Source organism: Plasmodium coatneyi, chromosome 12 (genome assembly GCF_001680005.1).
Source record: "Plasmodium coatneyi strain Hackeri chromosome 12, complete sequence".
NCBI lineage: Eukaryota > Apicomplexa > Aconoidasida > Haemosporida > Plasmodiidae > Plasmodium > Plasmodium coatneyi.
This window is the reverse complement of record NC_033567.1, coordinates 2,506,742-2,527,664: the sequence shown is the minus strand read 5'-3', so window position 1 is coordinate 2,527,664 and position 20,923 is coordinate 2,506,742. Positions and strand designations below refer to the sequence as shown.

Genomic DNA, 20,923 nt, shown 5'->3' with positions numbered 1-20,923 from the left:
ATTTTTTGGACAATTTTTTGGACAATTTTTTTATTTTGTGCAATTTTTTTTTTTTTTTGACTAATGTTATACTTAAAATCGAATAAACACACAGAGGGAAATGACGCAACTTTCCTCTTTCTCTTCTGTGAAAGAAATTGTGTAATTTTGCACTTTATTATGGACTGTGCATCTAAAAGATGTGTAACACAAAAGTGCGTATACACCTTCGCGGAAACCCTCGTACAATTTGGAGGAGCACTTTTTTCAAATGGTCCATAATTGGAATTAGGAAAGAGAAGCGAAATTACTATGTTAAACTAAAAAAAAAAATTACAAAGACAAAAAAATTACAGAGATAAAAAAATTACAAAGATAAAAATTTGTAGCAGAATAAATGAATATTTTAATTCTTCAGTAAAAAAAATTACCAAACAAATCAATAAGATGAGAATTTTTTTCCCGGCTCATATTGATTACACAAAAACATGAGCACCTTCGTACAGTACGAAAAAAAAAGAAAAGAAAAGAAAGAAAGGTCATTGTGCTCTTATATTGTATGAACTGTGTGCGGTGTTATTTACTGTTCCCCCCCTGGAGAACATTACATTACAATGGTGTTACATTCCACACACAATGTGTGTTCCATAATGTGTGTGTTCTACTATACGAATATGTTACATCACATACGTTGATAACTAATATTGTTCCTGTTCCCTGATCTTCCATTACTTGCCCCTCTTTTTCCAGATGGTGGTCGCCCACCATATATGGTAGATTCATCTGCAGAATAGAATGCTCTTGAAGCTTCTGTGGAGTATTCTGTTAACGTGTCCTCTGTTAGAGTATCAAAATCGCTTTCAATTGTTCTTCTTTTTCTTGTGCTGCTTCTTCCTGCGCTGCCTCCAAAGGAGCTTTTTATCCCAGAAAATAAAGAAGTATGCTAAGGGATGAAGAGAAGAAAGGAACAAAAGGAAAGAAGTAAGTACATGCAGCATATATATATAACACACATATTAACATTTATTATTCAAAGGAAGAAAGAAATATTAGTACATTCTGCATTATTTATACATATATTTTAAATGTATATTGAGGCACCATTACCTTATATAAAAGGAATGCAATTGCCGGCAATCCTACTAGTGTGCCAAATACGGAAGACACGATTGGAGCGACGGTTCCCGCTCCGGTGGACACGGATAATGTTGCAGTTTCATCTCCAATTTTCTTAGTTTCTGGTTTGAACACTTCACACCCTACTTCCCATGGATTCTTAGTGCAGTATGTTTCATATGTAGTCTTAAATTTGGTACAATATGTATTAGTGGTGGTATCCTCACCACTATCGTTTTTACATTGCTCTTTCACGTCAGAAGGGAACGATGTGGGGGGAGTTTTCCGGACATTATTTCGGTAATAATTACTGCAGGAATCATAATAATTCTGCAGTTGTTCTTTCTTCGGGTTGTAGTCCTGGCTCAATTCAAATATTTTTTTATGTCCTTTGAAATCGTCTTCGCTATTATGGTGGCTTAAGGGACCGCATTTATTTTCATGGGAAAGTTTCTTTAATTCTTGGTAGATTCTATTTATACAATCCGAAATTGACTGCAGTCCACAGTCGTTAAAGAGTAGATGTCCCAACCAATAATAAAACCCCAAACAAATGGTGTTATCATCCTGGTCCCTTTTTTTTATTTTGGACACAAGGTTCCATGCACCTCCAATTGTGGGAAGCCAATCATGGAACTCAGAATATCCAGTTACGTCAGTCAATGGTGCATTGGCCAATGTATTAGAGCCCGTAGACGCAGTTCCCCCTTGTTGTAACATATCATAGATCCATTCTGAATATAATAAAGGACCACTTCGTCCCTGCAGCTCCTATAAATGTAATTAGAACAGAGAGTGTGATGAATGTATATGAGCATGTATGTCAATGTGTATGTCCATGTGCCCCATTCCATATATTTTTCTATTATTGTAAGGGCAAAATGTTATACATAAATAATGTGCTCGTGCACATGTAATTATGTGAGTATTCATTTTGAATAGAAAGGGAGGAGAAATAACCTGCAGTATTGCCTCCTGGTGTCCTCGCCCCTTACCTCTGTCCTTAATTCAGTTCTTTCTCCATACTCTTGTCCACAGTCTTCACTTAGCAGTACATAAGGGTTACACGTTTGATACTTTGTTCTAATGTTCATACAGTATGTACTATGCTTACTAATCCTACTCTTGTCGCAGTCATCCTGCACTCCATTATACGCTAAAAGAGCTGTACTCAGGTATGCCTTCTTTTCCGGATTACAACGAAACTCAGAAGACTCCAATTGTGCTTTCGCATTAATATAGTTGTACCAGTAATCGAATAGAGTTTTACTTCTTTCGAACATGTCCCAACTAATATTAGGGTATATATTAGTGCACATATTCCCAAACTTGATTGGTTCCATTGTTTGGTAAATTGATTTCATTGCATATACAAATGAGCGTCCCTCCAATTTATTCTTTATTTTAGTACCTAACCAATAATAGAAGAAATAACAGGGTGTGTCCGTCGGTAGACTGTCTTCCTTCTTTTGGGAACACGCGTAACAATACCTCCCTATAATATCATCGGTATACCCATTATCTCGTAGCCATATCTGTAATGCTCCCTGCAGGGCGCTCCTCACTTGTCCCCTGTACTGTCGTTTATCAGAATGTATATCACCAGTGACTCCACTGTTGAATTTATCATGTTCCAACTTTGCCGGCAATTGATCCAAACTTATTTTATCCCCCTATAAATATGGAATTAGTAATAGAATATGAATGTATGTACATTTGTATACATATATATGCAACACATTCAATCTGTACTTTTCCTTTTCCCCCCCTTCCACTTACTACCATTTTCCCTTAATTGGGGTCTACTTCCCTATATTTTATGCATGAACCTCTTGTGTAATTTGTTCCTTGCAACATTTGCCCCTAGTCTACCTATTAGCTTTAGGAAAGTTATGCAATTATTCTTTACACACATCACTATAAATATACGGTAACATTATGTATACTAAGTTCCTACTCTTCTATTAGGTACTTATTTCTCTTTTTTAAGGATTAGAAATTTCTTCTAAAACTTGAATTGTACATATAAATTTATATGCATTACTTATGTAAAAATTTGATGCACTGAGTATAAAAGAAGGGAGGATGATGGAAGGCTGTTAGGGGGGGTGGTGGAAGGAGGAGCGCGTGTGTTGTTGTGGTGTTCTGCGGTATGCTCTTTATATATTATTTCCTTTTCTCTTACACATTCAGATTTTCCATGAGCACTTTTATTTTTTTTGCATTACTTCCTTAGTATTCTTATTTTTTCCTTCTTTCCTTCTAAAATGAAAATACTTCCTTCTCCCCTGAAATGTAATTCCTTCCCTTAAGGAAGGTAATGTTCCCTTTCCTTCCCATTTCGGAAGGTTATTCCTTTCCCCTCTAGGAAGCTGTTCATATTCCTTCCCTCAAGGAGGGAATGTTGTTCCCTTTCCTTCCCTTGGGGGGAAGGTGATGCTGTTCCCTTCCTTCCCTCCTTAGACCCTCTTTCCTTCTCCCCTTTTCCTTCCTTCAGAAATATTGTTTCTTTCCCTTTGGGGGAAGGTAATGTTCCCCTCTTCAATAACGAAGGATGTTGTTCCCTTTCCTTTCCTTTTCCCTCAGGAAGGTAAAGTTCCTTCCCTTAAGGAAGTACTCTTCCTTTTCCCCTTGAAGGAGAAGGAAGGTTGTTCCTCCCTTGGGGGGAAGGTAATGTTCCTTCTTTCCTCAAGGATGTTGTTTCCCCTTAGGGGAAGGTATTGTTCCCTTCCTTTCTCTGGCATGTTGTTCCTTTCCCCTTCCTCAAGGAGGGAATTGTTGTTCTATTCCTTCTTCCCTTAGGAAGGTTGTTCTTTTCCTTTCCCTCCTTAAGAAGGTAATGTTCACTTCCTTTCTTTCCTTCTCCTTCCTTCCCTTCCCTTCCCCTTCCTTTACCCTTACTTAGAACCCATCCTTTCCTTCCTTAGACCCTTCCTTCCACCCCTAAAACCATACTTTCCACCCCTAAAACCATCCTCTCCACCCCTAAAACCATCCTCTCCACCCCTAAAACCATCCTCTCCACCCCTAAAACCATCCCTTACACCCCTAAAACCATCTCTTCTACCCCTAAGATCCTTTCCTTACACCCCTTTCCTTACACCCCTTTCCTTACACCCCTTTCCTTACACCCCTTTCCTTACACCCCTTTCCTTACACCCCTTTCCTTACACCCCTTTCCTTACACCCCTTTCCTTACACCCATTTCCTTACACCCCTTTCCTTACACCCCTTTCCTTACACCCCTTTCCTTACACCCCTTTCCTTACACCCCTTTCCTTAGATCCCTTACTTCCTTAGACCCCTTTCTTCCTCAGACCCTCCTTAGACACTCCTTCCTTCCTCTTCCTTAGACCCTCCTTAGACACTCCTTCCTTCCTCTTCCTTAGACCCTCCTTAGACACTCCTTCCTTCCTCTTCCTTAGACCCTCCTTAGACACTCCTTCCTTCCTCTTCCTTAGACCCTCCTTAGACACTCCTTCCTTCCTCTTCCTTAGACCCCTTTCCTTATTCGTTCTTTCCTTAGAACCTTCTTTCCTACTTAGACCTCCTTCCTTCCTTAGACCTCCCTTCCCTTCCTCCTCCTTAGACATCATTTCCTTTCCTTCCTTTCCCCTAGGAAGTACTGTCATGTCTTCCCATAGGAAGGTTACTTCCTCCTTAGGAAGGTAATGTTCCTTTCATTAGGAAGTACATTCCTTCCTTTAGAGATGGAAATGTTCCTTCCCTTTCTTTTCCTTCAGGAAGGTAATGTTCCGCCCTTCCTTCTTGTAAGGGAGGATGTTGCTTTCCCCTTGAGGAAGTACATTCCCTTCCTTAGGAAGTACCTTCCTTCCCTACCGCCCCTAACAAACTTCCTTCCACCCTACCATCACCTCCGACAACCTTCAATCTAACACCCCTAACAACCCACCTACCACCCAACCACCCCTAACAACCCACCTACCACCCAACCACCCCTAACAACCCACCTACCACCCAACCACCCCTAACAACCTTTATTTGCATACCCCTAAAAACCCCCTTACCCCCCTGAGCGCATTAAATAGCAGGCCATACTGTTGTTTCTAAACCCTGAACCCTACACCCGAATTCCTATTCTTCAATTTTCCACTTATTCCCAACACACATGACACTTATTCTCCGCCTTCCCTTAACCCGGAACCCACTTTACCCTTATCCCTGAACCACAATTCTCCTTCTTTATATTCTATGGTTACTGTGGTAATGTACTTAAAACCGTAGGTTATTATAATTCTCAGGGGGGGCATATTGTATACTATTAATAATTTGGAAGGGGGTATTCATTCAATGTTACATTCCAAATGTGTGTGTTGTGTATTACATTACATACGTTCATAACTTATATTTCTTGCAGCTCTCCCCCTATTGCTCCTTCCTACACGTGCTCCTGGTGGTCGTGGTGATGATCGTCGCTGTTCATTATATACGGTAGAATGATCTACAGAACTTTCTGTTAAGTTTGATGACGAACCTACTGTCGAAACTTCCCCTGAATATTCTGTAGAAGAATCTGTGAATATCTCGAAATCATTCCTGATGGTGGATCTTTTTTTTCTGTTACTTCTATTACTGCTTCTGTTTCTGTTGCCTTTTCCAGAGGAGTTTTTTATCCGAGAAAGGAATGGTGTGTACTAAAATAAAAATGGGAAAAAAGCATAGGGGAAGTGAAAGTATTCGCGGTATATATATATATAGTCACAAATGTACATTGTATAGTCTATTTTCTCTATATATTTTTTTATTTATTTTCTAAGTATGAGGAAATAAATATAAATAAATGTTATTATTACTATTCATATTTTTGCTTCATTCATAATTCTACCTTGTACAGAAGGAATATGATTGTGGGCAATCCTATTAATGCAGCTGCGCTGGAGGACACAGCAGCAGGGGTGATGGTGGTACCATATCCGGAGGTGGTATCACCCCTGGAAGTGCCCATTTCCGCAGAGGAGTCGCTCAAATCTGGAGGGAGCGGACATGAGGCGGCCTGTCCTCGAAGGGGGACCCCTCCTGGTGAACACCCTGAAAATGATCCAACCAGTTCAGGGCTCCCCTCTTCTTCCCCTATTTCGTCCCCTGATTCATCTTCTAAATGGTCTGTGTCCGGAGGACGTTCTGGATGTGCACGTGTCCTACTCTGAGTCTGCTGTTCTTGAGTGTTTGTGTATTCTTCTTTCTTTCGGTGGAAGTTGGTTCTATCAATTTGAGAATCAGTACCCCAACATGCCATTTTACAACCGCCAGAATTATTACATAATTCCATTAATTTAGCGCAAACAAGACTCATAATTTTATTAAACGTATCACTGTCCTCTCTTTGACTTATTAGTTTGCCCCATAATTCGTCACCAATCCAAAAGTAGAGGAAGTTGCAATACTTACAGAAGGAAACATCGTCGTCCCCTTCTGCCCCCTTCTTTTTGGCCATTTCACACCATGCACTTTGGATTTCTGCTTTCTCAGCCGCAAGATTATCATGATCCTCGAATATTTTATCTATTCCGGAAAGATCTGCACAGGAATTTAAACCTGAGCCCTGATTAAATTGACGATAAAAGAAGGCATTTGTCCGTTCTCTTCTTTTCTCGTCTACCTATAAGTGTAAAGTAGGATAAATATATAAATATACACACCAATAGATTACTTCATTATTTCATATACACGCCGAATATAGAACATTTACATTATTCATTTATACACTTCTAATGAGGAAATTATCTCCCCCATACGTGAGATTTATTCTCTTCTATTAGCTTAAAGTCTTTTTCATTTATGGATTCACATTCAAACTTTAAAGTCGTTGGACTGTTATTATCAGTAAGTACGTCGTTAATTTGTTTGCAGTATTCATCATCCCTCTGTCTGGAGCAGGATGAACTTACGTCACTGTAGTCCTTAGCAACTTCATTCAAGTAGGTTGCATATTTGTTTGGACAATCGAAGTGATTGTCATGGATGTATTTTTGTATAGTTGGGTAGTTGTACCAATAATCAAAGATAGTTTTTCGTTGATTGAAATCATGTTTGCTGTTGATGCGGTATTCATTTTTACAGTCTTCCCCAGAGAACCACGATGCCAGTAATGTGTATATTTTATTCATGTCACCCTTAAAATTAGTTGTATCCAATCCTTCACTAAATAATTTATTCCCTAACCAAAAGTATAGAAAACCACAACGTTCATTATAGAGCGAGTCGTTCTCACGTATTTCAGATACGATGCACCACACTCTAACAATGTCCTCCACATAACTTTTAATATTTTCATACCCTGACAACTCCTTCTTCAAGCTTTCTCCGTATGTTGTTAGCGTAGTACCTGGTATCCTGCACTTAGCACTTTTATTATCAAATTTATTGTATATTTTTTCTGCAGGTAGTTTACCCGAATTATCATCCTAAAAATGTGCGTGTGTATGTAATTTAGGTAAAAATAGATATATACATATATATACCGATATATGCACATATATATGTGTATAATGAGCTATATATATGTGTTTTTATGTGTGTGTTCATATATATATGTGCATATACCGGTATATATATGTATGTGTGTTAACATGTATTCATCTGTTATTTCTTTATTACACCACATACAAAGTATAATATGAAGATCATATATATGTGTATCTCCTCTGAGTAAGGAAAAGGGAAACCCCTTACCTCAGTTACTGCTCCTTCTCCTGCCATTATTTATGTATACCTTTTACTATTTATAAAGGAATTTATCCTAAAACTGTCCTTTATACATATTCAGGTGAAAAAAAGCATGTGCTAAAGTTCATCTTCCTCCCTTACTTTATGATTATAAATATCAAATTTCTACTTCCCCCTTTTTTGTGCATATATTCCTTATTCCTCGAATAAGTAGAATACATACGCACACTTATCAAATCATTATGCACAATTACAAAAGTGGCGGAAAAAAGAAATAATTGGGCAAAAAATATTAAATTTCAGTGGAAGTAATGTGCTAATTCTTTATGTTATCCTTATCTTTGTACTACATTATTCCCCTGCCACACGGCTGTTCGAATGATTATATTGTATTTTGGACGCTCCTGTTATTATTCATGTGGGATCCCACCTCCCATGTTAGCGTAAATTCCATTACGTACTATGAATTTATGTTTTATTGTTACTTAAGGAAAAGTTGTTAAAACTTATGTACATATGTAATACACTCTATATACGAACCATTCTTCTATTCCAAATGTGCATATTTATTCATAATTAATTAAGGAGCGTGTATTCATTAAATTGGTGAAAAAGGAGCATAACGCAGAGATTTATATTAATTATACATAGAACAAGGAAGGAGAATTATACATTTTCATAATAGTATTCTGCCTTTTACCCTTTTATTTCTTTTTATGATAACTTACGAATAATAACCCTGCTATTCTCCTCTTCCCTTCTTCCTCATGAGTACACTATAAAGAGCTCCCTTATATAAAATATACATTATGCCACCTGAGCCCCCCTACTGCTTTTTTTTAATATAGATTATACTTTTACAGCTGTTTATATCTTTTTTCCTCTATACCTACTTCAACGGATTCAAGCAGTTGATATTCCTTATTAATTCCTCCTTCCCATGAGTACAATGTTATTCTATGTGAATGGTTCACACACATGTATAGGGATCGTTGACATTTATGCGGTCACTGTAATGTAGGATCATGAACAATAAATGAAGGTGCGTGCAGTCTACGGCATTGTATATGTATGTTCTTTCGGCCTTATAGGAAGTATGGATTTATTAGTGGGATGGTAAAAGAAATATGTGTAGATGGAAATAGGTCTAAGGAGAAAGAAAGTAAGGAATTAGGGTCTAAGGAGGAGGAAAAAAAGGAAAAGGTCTAAAGAGGAAAGGAAAGGAGGATCTAAGGAGGGAAGAAAAGGAGGGTCTAAGGAAGGAGGGGATCTAAAGAAGGAGGGGGTCTAAGGAAGGAAGGGGTCTAAGGAAGGAAAGGGTCTAAGGAGGAAGTAAGGAAAGGGGTCTAAGGAGGAAGGACGGGAAGGATGGATCTAAGGAGGGAAGGAAGGAACGTCTAAGGAGAGAAGGAAAGGAGGGTCCAACGAAGGAGTAAAAGGAAAGAAAAAGTACTTTCTTTTGGGAAGTTCTTTTTTCCCCCACCTAAACACATAACAACGAGGTCACATCGTTGTTCCTACACCACGGAAACCTTAACCTTAGGTGTAAAATCTTATACACACACGCTAAAATGTGAAATCCTACACACACATCCCTAAAATGCGAAATCCTATACACTCACCCTAAAATGCGAAATCCTACACACACACACTCCCTAAAATGCGAAATCCTACACACACACACTCCCTAAAATGCGAAATCCTACACACACTCCCTAAAATGCGAAATCCTACACACACTCCCTAAAATGCAAAATCCTACATACACGCCCTTAAATGCGAAATCCCGCACCCTAAATGAAAAATCTCACACACTCCAAGTGCGCAATCCTACACGCAACCCTAAATGCGAAATCCTACACATATACCCTTAAAATGCGAAATCCTACATACACTCACCCTAAAATGCGAAATCCTACACACACACCCTAAATGAGAAATCTGGCACCCTAAATCCAACACATATAAGTGCGAAATCTTACACCCTTACCCACTTATTTATTCACGTTAATTTTTTTTTTTTTTCGTCTTTTCTTTTTCCTTAATTTTGTCCTTCATTTTATTTATTCTCAAACTACTTTGAGGTCCCCCAAATGTCTCAGTTATCGTGCAAAACAAAGAAAAGAAGAAAAAAAAGAAGGAAAAAAAAAGAAGGAAAGAATAAAAAAAGAAAAGGAAAAAAAGAAAAAAAAAAAAGAAAGAAAAGGAAAAAAAAAAAAGGAAGGAGGACAGAATGTGTTGGGGGAATTCTGCTTTCGCACTGTACGAACTATGCGCGGTCACCTATGTCACTTGACGGACCTTCTTATCCAGATTACATGCGACTGTAACCTACATTGTTCCGGTGAGCCGGTGTACTATTATTCGCTCCTCCTTTTCCTTCTCTTCCTCTGTTAAGCTGTCTTGTGTATGCGGCAGCAGCAGAGGAATGTACTGTGGGGGAATCAAGTATGGAACTTCCTTCCGAACTTCCTGTGAAGTCCACAGTTGAAGCACCTTCCGTTAATGTGTCGAATTCATTCCTGGTGGATCTTCTTCTTCTTCTTCTTCTACTTTTTCTTCCTCCTCCGGAAGAATTGTTACCAAACCAAGAAGACCATGGCTTATACTGAAGGGAAGCAAGGGGTTGTTAGGTGGAAGAAAAGTTGTTAGGTGGAAGAAAAGTTGTTAGGTGGTTGGTGGTAGGTGGAAGGAAAGTGGTATTAGGGAGGTAAGGTGGAAGAAAGGTTGTGTTTGGGGTGGTTGGCGGAATGGAAGGTTGTTAGGGGTTGTAGGGTCTATGGAAGGAAGGTTCTCAGGGGTGGAAAGAAGGAAAGGAGGGTCTAAGGAGGAAAGGGGAAGGAGGATTTAAGGGAGGAGAAGGAAGGAAGGGTCTCAGGAAGGGAAGGAACAAAGAGTCGAAGGACGGAAAGAAAGAAGGGTCTAAGTAAGGGTCAAAGGAGGAACGAAAGGTCTAAGGAACGGAGGGTCTGAGGAAGGAAGGAAAGGAACGATATCTAAGGAAGAGGAAGGAGGGTCTAAGGAAGGGAAGATCTAAGGAGGAGGAAGGAAGAAGGAAGGAATGGTCTAGGGGGTTAAGTACTATTATTTATATTTCGGAACTGTAATTGTAATTTTTTACCTTATATAGAAAATATGCCAATGCTGGTAATTCTAATGCTGCTAAGGTACCAAAAGCAGAAGAAAGAGAAGAAGCTTTGTTTGCTTGATGGATAGCATCGTTTAACTGGTTGGATGCTGTTATTGCTTTGCGTTGTATTCTTTGCTGTGCAGAATCAAATTTAGATTGCAGTTGTGCTAGTGCCAGGTTAATTTTTTCCTGATGGTCTTTCCAAAATGTGGTGCAGTAACTACGAGTAGTTTCCGTCGCACAGTTTATAGCCACAGCGGAATGTGCTGCTTTTACGCGCTGTATGTACTTTTCACATTTCTCAAGTCCTTCGGATCCACTATTTTCTAGAAGCACCTGTATAGTAGGATGGTCATACCAGAAATCGAATATGATTTTTCTATGCAGGAAGAGGTCCTTGTCAACTGATTGATCATCACGGGGAATTCCACATGCTTGTTTCTCAGAAGGACTATTTATTGCGCTGCAAATAGTACTTATCATAGCTTGAAAGGCAACATTTTTTGCACTCTCAGGTAATTTGTCACCCAACCAATAAAAGAAGAAGTGCAGCGCTTCACATTCGGCTGGTTTCCTATGTTGACCTCCTCCGTATGTTTCGTATATATAGGCCAGTGTATTCCCAGCTTGAACGTGCTCGTTCCCTAGACCCCTATTAAGTAATCCATAACTATCTCTTTCCGTGTTGCATTTATTTGTATCTGTACATCCTGGGGGGCTCTTTTCGAATTTCTCATAGTAGTGGGTCCATGAAGGTAAACTTTTTAACAGATCCTCCTGTAATTATATAATTGGCAGAAGGAAGGGAGGGGAAGAAGGAGGAAGAGTGTGGAATATGTATATGATATATACATATATGTATACATATATGTGTGCATATATGTATATACTTTCATGTATTTGTCACATTCTTTCTATTTTACTACATCATGCATCTATAAAAAATATTATATGTGTGCACACTATATGTACTTCTGTTCATAGTGCAAGTAAAAAAAGAGGAAGGAGCAACCCCCACAATATTTTTTCCCTTACCGATCCTGACATAGTTTAGATGTGCAGATGTGTATATTTCTTCTATATGTATATGTATAATATAAACTTCTTCTATTAAAAAGAAGGGTTGTGTTGTTCACACAAGTATGCACTTTGTACAAAGAGGAAGTGTATGTAAAATTTCGTTTGCTTTATGATGATTGGATTGTAAGTGTGAAGTGTAGGGATGGAAGTGTGGAATTTTTACTCTGTGAAAAACCATACTACACACATATTACACTTCTAATTTTTTTCGAATAATAATGATAGTAGTGATAGCACACTATACATACATACATGTACGTATACGTATAGGTCAAATCAGTACATGTATATATATGTAGTTAATGCATAGAAGTATAAACAACTATATATTGAAATAACAAAATAACAAGTCAAAAAAAAAAAAAAAAAGATAAAAAAAGAAGAGAAGAGATGGGTGGATGAAAGATACACCTCCTTTTTTTTTTTTTTTTACACACAACGTTCCTTTTATTTATATACTCACTGTACTACTCTATTGTATTGTACATGATTATTCATAATCGTCCTGAATATTGCAATATTATTCACCCTATTTGGTTATTAACTATATATAAGAATGGAACTCCCTGGACTCCTCCTCCCTCGACCTTTTAAAAGTGAGAAAAAAAAAAATTTCATCATGTAATATATTGTAAGTTCCTGTTTCCCTCTATTATTAAGTAAAAAATCATTAAGAATTATTAAGGGAATTATTAAGGAGAAATTTTTTCCTTTAAGGTAGATATATATTGTATACAGTTCATGTGTATGGAGCAGGGAAAGTACATTCTACACCTCTTCCCCTTCTGAAATATGTGCACATTGCACATTATTCGACTCTTCTTCCCTGTTACTCATCCTCCCCCCCTTCCATTCTTCATTATATTTTTGCATATATTTATTAAAGTGTAGTCTCCCCCATAATTTTACCTTTTTTTTATATTTACTTTACTTCTTTTCGATAAGTATACTGCAAATAGATCATTTATATTAATGTGCAACACATTACACATCTGACTTATCTGTTTCCCTCCTCCTTTAAAAAATATGTCCACACTATATATTGCATATATTAATGTATCCCCCTTTTTTATTTTTTTTTTTGCTTTGTTTAAGTTAAACAAGTTTTGGAATGGTTTGAAATGGTTCAGGAATGAACGGTTGGGGGTAGTAGAATGAAGGGTTTAGGGTTCAAGAAGTGTTAAAATGGTTTAGAAGTTTAAAAGAGGGTTAAAATGATTTAAAAGAGTCAGAGGAGAGGAGTAAGGGAAACGCAGTAGTTTCACTTTCTTTCCTTCTCTTGTGTATTGTTTATTATTCGACTTCCTTTATCACATTTATTCTTACTTTTTATTGGGTTAACCATATATAATGATTCTAATGTACGTATAGTGTGCTCCTTTTGCTTCGAAATAAAACAACCTGTACTCTTATGAAAACAAAAATTCTATATTAAAATTCATAAAACATGCAAAATTTTCATATAAATATTCCGTATTAATATATATGAACAACAGCATTTTTTAAAGTATAATATATGCAAAGGAATGTGTATATAAAAAAATGGTAGAAGTAATACAGACTATGTCTCGTTCAAACGGCATTTGAATAATGCGTCCATACATAATACTTCATATATATACATGATGTGATGTGGTGTGAAGTAGAATAATAAAAGTATAAGAATGCACATATTCTGTTCATTAAACTTGTAGGGACTGAATTTGTATGAATTACCTTCGAGGAAACAATTTTACAACAAATTCAAAGGGAGTGGAGAGAATTGTAATAATGAATGCACAAAAAATATAAAGGATAGTCTAAGTGCTTTCCCTAGTGAAGGGGACTTTCAGAATAAAATTTTAAGGGCCTCGTATGCGGCATTCAAAATGAAACCGGAGGATACTCCCTTTTACAACGATCGCTGGAATTTCTTATATTATTGGATAGGAGATCAATTATGGGACAACTTGGGGAAAGAGCCAAAGGACAGCACATTCACGCCCCTCATGACTATGCTTTGCGGAAATATGAGTAGTGCGCCTGAGCAAGGAGGATATAGGGTTATTTGCACCAGTACTATTGGCAAAAAACTTTTCGAAGAGAGGAAAATAGTTTTCGAACATTACCATGATTATGGGACCGCAAAAGTGCAGCTACAGGGAGGTGCACCCAATTGTGACAAAAAATGGTCGGGTTACCTAAATGGTATTGCTTCAGCATGTGAGGCTGTGCGTACAGATTGCAGAAGGAACGAACGTGTCAATGATGCATATTGTAACAACTTCAGTAATAGTTACATTTTATATTGTGATATGGTAGAATTGCTCGAATTGTACTGTAAAAAAGTAACTGAACTGAGCGATAAAGAAGGGGAAGCTAACACATGTTCCTCCGAGAAAAAAGAATTACGGACCTCCCTCGAATCAAACCTACTAGCAGCACAGGAAGCCTTAACTAAAGCCACCACCACATCTTCCATCACTTCCATTTTCGGTACATTAGCAGCGACGGCCTTTTCATATCTATTATATAAGGTATATTTTTTAATGAAAGTTTAGATAGAGTATTATTTACCAATATTTAGTTCTATAAATAATAAATATGATAAGTAAGCGATAGCACTCCCTTTAACAACCCTTCCTCCCACCCACCTAACAATATTCCTTCCACGAAACCCCCTAACAACCGACCTACCACCTAACAAACCACCTAGCACCCACCCTAACAACCTTCCACCCTACCACCCCTAACAAACTTCCATTCTAACACCCCTAACAACCATCATTCTTCCACCCCTAACAACCCACCTTCCTTCCCTTCAGTATAAACCATGGTCTTCTTGGTTTGGTAACCACACTTCTGGAAGTAGCAGAAGAAGTAATAGAAAAAGAAGATCAGCTGGACAGAACTTTGATGCGTCCACGGAAGACACCTTAACAGAATATTCCATAGAAACATCTACAGTAGGTCCAACAGAAAATTCTACAAGAGCTAGAACAGTACGTTCCTCTGCAGCTCCATACACAAGACCGTCTACCACAGGACAGTCTACCGGGGGAAGAAGAAATAATAATACACCGGGTCGCGGGATGGTAGGCTATCAGAATATGTAGGATATCACATGTAACATTGCATGCAGCGTTGAATTAGTGTCCCTCTCCAAAGGAACATAAAGAACTGCATAATTCATAAAGTGTATGAAACAACATGACATTTTTTTCCCCTTCTTTTTTTTTTTTCTTTCTTTTTTTCTAAACCCTCCTTTTTTTTTTGGACAATTTTTTTTTGACTAATATTATACTTAAATAATCAAGGTAAAAAAGAAGGGAAAGGAGGCAACTTTCCCCCTTTCTCTTCTGTGAAGACACATTGTGTAATTTTGCACTTTATATATGAACTGTGCATCTAAAAGATGTGTATAGCATATAAAAGGAGGAGCGCGAGTATCGTTGCGGGAACCTCCTCTGCGAGAACCTTCGCGAACCCTCGCGCACAATTTGAAACACACTTTCCAAATTTCAATAATTGGAATTAGGAAGTAGAAAATTATTAAAACAAAAAAAATTATGAAAATAAAAAACTATAACAAAAAAAATTTAACATATTGGATCTTCATTAAAAAAAAATTTATAAAACAAATCAAAATAAAGTAGGGAAAATTTTTTTTTCTCTTCTTTTGAACTTATATTTATTACACATAAACATCAACATTTCCATACAATACCAAAAAAAAAAAAAAAAAAAAAGGAAAAAAGGTTCCGACCTTTTCAAAAAAGTATTTATATATTTAAACAAAGAAAAAAGAGAAATTATTAAAATAAAAAAATTTGATGAAGGAAAAAAATTTTAATGAATAAGCATTTTTTTTAATTCATCAATAAAGAAGAAACTTACCAAACAAATCAAACTAAAATGGGGAAAAAATTTTTTTTTTTTTTCTTCCACTTATGTTAATTACACATGAATATGTAAACACTTTCGAACAGAGGAGAGCGAAAAATAAAGAAAGGAAGGAAAAACGGGAAGAAATATCAACCTGTTTCTAAATTGTATGAAGTGTGCCGATATTTATGCCTCTTTGGGGAGGACATTACATTCCAATGTTATATACGACCGTAATTGATATTTGTTCTTTGTTTGTTCCTATTATTATTCGTTCCTGTTCTTCCGCTACGTGGTGGATATCGTCGTCCGTCATATATGGTAGAATTATCCACATCTGTCGAATATGCTGCTGTTAAATTGGATGACGAACCTATTGTTGTGGAATCATATTCTGTAGAAGAATTGTCCGTAGAATAACCTTCTGAGAAGGCGTTTAGATCCCGTCCGATGGATCTTTTTCTTCTTTTAGCGGTGGTGCTTCCTCCAAAAGTGTTACGTATTCCAGAAAATAAATTGGTATACTAAAAAAAGAGAAAAAAAAAAGGGGGATGGTGGGAATTTTGTATTATATATGTAGTGTACAGTTTATTTATGTGTATTTCTTGTATTTTAAAAAGGAAATATGAATAAAATGCTAGTAAATGCTATTATTTACACTTCTATGTATAGTGGTCATAATTATTTTAAATTACAATTGTCCATTACAATTGTATTTGTAATGGTAATTATGTGCTTACTTTATATAGAAAGAACGTGATTGTTGGTAATCCTACTGCAGCTAATGCACCTGACAGAGCACCAGGAATGATGCTGCTAGCAATTTGTGCTTCTTCGCCTTCTTTTCTATGACTACCACCACCGTCACTCCCTCCTTTTCCTTCTCCACCAGAGACAGTGTCACAATTTTGATTGCAAGTTCCCGTGGAACCGGTACCCGAAGAACCTGGGCTCCAGGTTCCAGTAGAACCGGAATCCCTATTGCATGTTAAATTTGATAATTCCTCACTAATAGCATTCTTATTCTTGCTCCAGAATTTGTACCAGTATTCATCGGAGCCCCCTTCATAGCCTTTTTCCACAGCTGCATATGCTGCATGAATGTGCCCCAGGTAACTTCCGTATTGCTGATCACAACTGGACCCACTCTTCTGTACAAGTGTTCGTATAGTACTATGGTCATGCCAATAATCGAACATCCTTTTCCTTTGTACGAATGTTACGCCATCTACAGTAGTGGTTATAGTTGGACATTCATTTCTACCTGATGATTCTTGTAATTTTGTGTAGATTTCATACATCGCATTCTGAAATGAAGAACCTTCCTTTAAATTGTCCAACACGGTAGATCCTAGCCAATAATAGAAGAAATCACAACGTTTATCATAGGATGAACTCTTTTTGTACATTACATCCGTGATATAATACCAGACACCTGCAATTTTATTTATACAATTATAATTATTCAGCTTGCCCCGTAATGCACTCTGCAGGGCACCCTTTATTGTGCTGACTGTCCCATTCTTACTGTGTGGTTCCCAGCTAAGTTCGAAATTTTGGTATTCATTACTTGAGGGTAAATTAATCGACATTGTGCCCTGAAAGTATACAATTAGTAAAATACATATGTGTATATCCACACATTCCTCCTACTATATGATACATGTGGAACATTATATATGTACATATATTACTTTATATATACATTTTTTCAATGGAGAAATGAATTGTATTACTCCTACTATAGCTGGAGGTTTAAGTCCCAGTTCTTGAGGTCTACTCCCACTCTCAAGAAGTTCCTCCTCATCTTCCTCGTCTTGCTTTGGTTCCCCTTCATTACTGCACGTTAATTCTGGTAGTTTCTGCTGTTTCCACTGCTTACCACCCCAGTGATCCACTTTAAATTTCTTACAATACTTATCACCATCACCCTCCCCACAAATATTACATAACTGCGAATATGCATCTCTTACTCTTCCCAAGTTTCCATTATACCTTAGACACCGGGGATATGTATAACCGCCCAGTTGCGGTTGCAGAGCCCTGTAGTCATAATCATTATCGAATAGTTCTTTACTATTTTCGAAAACGTGTTGGCCAACGTCGTCGTATAAATTATTGAAGTAGCTCCTGCACTGGTCCCCCGGCAGTTTACTGTAAATTCTCCTCATAATGTCCGCAAAGTCCCGATTATTCAAAATACCCTTTATTTTTGTACCTAACCAATAATAAAAGAGATGACACCAGTCACCATTAGGCTCCCCTTGTTCCATTGCACAAGCATAACAATAAGTCTGCTCAATTTCACTGGCTAGATTTAAAGCACCCCTTAGCCACACTTGCAACAATGTCCTGACATTATTCCCACTATGCTCGCAGCATTCATCCGGCTCCTCTGTATTACACTTTAAGCCTCCATCGAACAGTGCATATATGTCCTCTGAGGGTAATGCAACTGAAGTCCCGTCCTAAAAATATAATTGACGTAAAATATGAGTATATATATTTTTCTATATGGGACCACATATGTTATTTTTATTATATTGCACTATGTATAAATTGTGTTATATTCATAATATTCGTGTATTCTAAATGAGAAGTAACCTGTTCTAGTGTTACCATTTTGAGTTTACACCAATGTGCACAATAAGTTTACTCTTAAGCGTATTTTATTAAACATAATACGCATGCCCGGAAAAGTGTAGCCTGTTCTCTACACGATGATGATTGCTGGTTGTTCATGATTATATGTGCAAATAGTAAATTCCTTACTTCCCTTTCCCTTGTGTGCGCTCATATATTGCTCAATTTTTCCCAAACAACAATGAGTAATATATGGTATATACTTATGCATCAAATTGTTACATGTATGTAATTAAATGAAAAAAGTAGGAACAACTGTGCTGTGTAGGCAGAATAGAAGTGGACGAACCAAATTCCCCTTATATTTTTCATCCATGCATTATATTATTGGATTGTATGTGACTGTACAGAGTATTATGTTATTTCCCATTTACCCCACTCAAGTATTTCGTCCATAACAGTGCATTTTCCGTTCTGAACAAAAAATTTCGGCACGCCCTAATGATTTCCGCTTTATTAGTGTTTTAAGGATTCTTGAAAATTGCTAACATATATACTGTATTCATACATGTTGAGTATTCCTCCTCCCTTCTGCAATGTGTGTATGTTTATCAATACATAATGAAGAGAGCGTCCGAATTCATGAAATATGGGGTGAGCAGGAATGTAGTAGGGAAAATGGTAAGTGTTTCAATTACCAAGATGAGAGAATACCATGTATATCATCATAATATTCTGCCTTTTACCTTTTTATTTCTGTTTATGATAACCTAGGCATAATAACCTTGCTCTTTCCCTTTTTTTCCGGATAAGTATTCTATGAATAACTCATATAGAAGATATGCATTATGTCATTCAAGATCTCTCCTTCCTTCCCTCAATGCACATTATACTTTACACCTTAATATACCTTCCCCCCTATTCCTATTCAAAGTATTGTGAAGGTTGATATTCCTGATTCTCCCCTTTTCCATGAATACAATGCTATTATATATGTAAATGGACCTCATGTGTATATTGGGATCGTTGTCATTTATGAAGTCACTTATTCTAATGTATGGTCATGAATAATACATAAAATGTGTGCAGTGCCTACGGCATTGTATATGTATGTTCTTTCCGTCCTTATAGAAAGTGTGGATTGTTTCATTGGGAATGATAAAAAAATATATGTATGGAAGGAAAGATGGATTCTAAGTTAAGAGGTTCATACTACTATCATTTTCTACATAAGAACGTTATTATTAAACCATTAGGAATTATTTTTCTCTTTATGCGTATAAATAATTATAATGTTCTATAATATGATTTGTATGGCTATGCAAACAGTTCCATAAGGAAGAAATATTCAGTATGGGAAGGAACAGAACCGTATTTATATTTATTCCCTTCCATCCTTTTCCTTTTATATAAGGTACATATAACGTTAGATAAGATCCATCACAATATTTAAGGAAAATATTCATTTCTGTTCAAAATGCATGTTAGCATACGCAGTAATGAATATTTTTTTCCTTTAAAATATTGTGATGGATCTTATCTAACGTTATATGTACCTTATATAAAAGGAAGGAAATGAAAGCTACCCCTGCCACTGCAGCGATGGAAGATACGATAGGAATAGTGGAGTCACCATCCGGCTGTTGTAAGTTCTGGTCCATAGCATCCTTTCCCTCCTGCATTCTATGTTCGTAAATCCAATGTATTCAGCAGGTGTGCAATTTTCCCTCTTGTATTCTCTCTGTTTGTAGGTCCGGTGTATAGTTAGCAGGTGTGTGTTACTTTTCTCTACTGAGTACCTTCAGTTATTCCCTTAGGGTTCCCTGCCACAGAAGCAGCAGGGGCTTCACCCTCCTTACTGGGGTTTCATCACCAGGAACACCTGGATGACTAGCACTGGTACCAGTTTGGGATACATCATCACTAAATGTTTTCAGTTCCCTTTTGATTGAGTATATATATTCCGGATCAGTGGCTTCCGTATTGTGCTCAGTCTGCACTGTGCTTCCGTTGCTGCAGCGGGGGGGAAGTGTACTTCCACCACAACGCATATAATGATGGGTCCCCCCTTATCATCCAAGTGCCTTTTTTGCGTTGTGGAGGTACACTCCTTCTCGTTGCAACAAAGGAAGTTCCCCATTGTTCTCCACGCTGCTCCCCACATTGGTCCGTTTAAAACACCGTAGTGGTGAAAAAAAAAAAGTCCCGCCTTTGGTTACGTAATGACAAATTGTAAAAAACAAAACACAAAAAAAAAAAAAAAAGAAAAAAAAAAAGACATCAAATTAATTCTATAAACATGTATAGTGGGACACTACGTGTGTCTCCTGTTCGGCCACAAAAAGGGGGAGGCCACTCCTCCAAGTGGAAGCTCCTATCGTTCGCGCATCGCTCGAATGAAGAACACTGGCTACCTCCGTTGCTTTCCCCTAGGTCCTCTTACTCAAGTAGTGGCTCCCGCCCATCAAGTCGGACACGTCCGAC

At 37.3% G+C, this 20,923-nt stretch overlaps 5 protein-coding genes across 5 annotated transcripts; 1 reads left to right on the top strand and 4 right to left on the bottom strand.

The window, feature by feature from the left end:
- Positions 1 to 661: 661 nt before the first annotated feature.
- On the bottom strand, positions 662 to 2,880 carry PCOAH_00042200 (Uncharacterized protein; the record flags this gene model as incomplete). Its single annotated transcript, XM_020061004.1, has 4 exons — positions 662 to 922; positions 1,087 to 1,866; positions 2,091 to 2,768; positions 2,875 to 2,880. 4 exons carry the CDS (start codon positions 2,878 to 2,880, stop codon positions 662 to 664), a joined length of 1,725 nt encoding a protein of 574 aa, XP_019917096.1.
- Positions 2,881 to 5,231: 2,351 nt separating this feature from the next.
- On the bottom strand, positions 5,232 to 7,815 carry PCOAH_00042190 (CYIR protein; the record flags this gene model as incomplete). The annotated part of the gene is made up of 6 exons (XM_020061003.1): positions 5,232 to 5,374; positions 5,591 to 5,750; positions 5,827 to 5,868; positions 5,942 to 6,715; positions 6,852 to 7,520; positions 7,789 to 7,815. The coding sequence occupies 6 exons, from the start codon at positions 7,813 to 7,815 to the stop codon at positions 5,232 to 5,234; spliced, it is 1,815 nt and encodes a 604-aa protein (XP_019916799.1).
- A 3,055-nt stretch (positions 7,816 to 10,870) lies between these two features.
- Positions 10,871 to 11,959, bottom strand: PCOAH_00042180 (KIR-like protein; the record flags this gene model as incomplete). Its single annotated transcript, XM_020061002.1, has 2 exons — positions 10,871 to 11,689; positions 11,948 to 11,959. The coding sequence occupies 2 exons, from the start codon at positions 11,957 to 11,959 to the stop codon at positions 10,871 to 10,873; spliced, it is 831 nt and encodes a 276-aa protein (XP_019917083.1).
- A 1,575-nt stretch (positions 11,960 to 13,534) lies between these two features.
- Positions 13,535 to 15,087, top strand: PCOAH_00042170 (KIR-like protein; the record flags this gene model as incomplete). The annotated part of the gene is made up of 3 exons (XM_020061001.1): positions 13,535 to 13,543; positions 13,687 to 14,508; positions 14,797 to 15,087. 3 exons carry the CDS (start codon positions 13,535 to 13,537, stop codon positions 15,085 to 15,087), a joined length of 1,122 nt encoding a protein of 373 aa, XP_019916451.1.
- A 1,497-nt stretch (positions 15,088 to 16,584) lies between these two features.
- On the bottom strand, positions 16,585 to 18,478 carry PCOAH_00042160 (KIR protein; the record flags this gene model as incomplete). The annotated part of the gene is made up of 3 exons (XM_020061000.1): positions 16,585 to 17,454; positions 17,593 to 18,324; positions 18,461 to 18,478. The coding sequence occupies 3 exons, from the start codon at positions 18,476 to 18,478 to the stop codon at positions 16,585 to 16,587; spliced, it is 1,620 nt and encodes a 539-aa protein (XP_019916821.1).
- Positions 18,479 to 20,923: the final 2,445 nt, after the last annotated feature.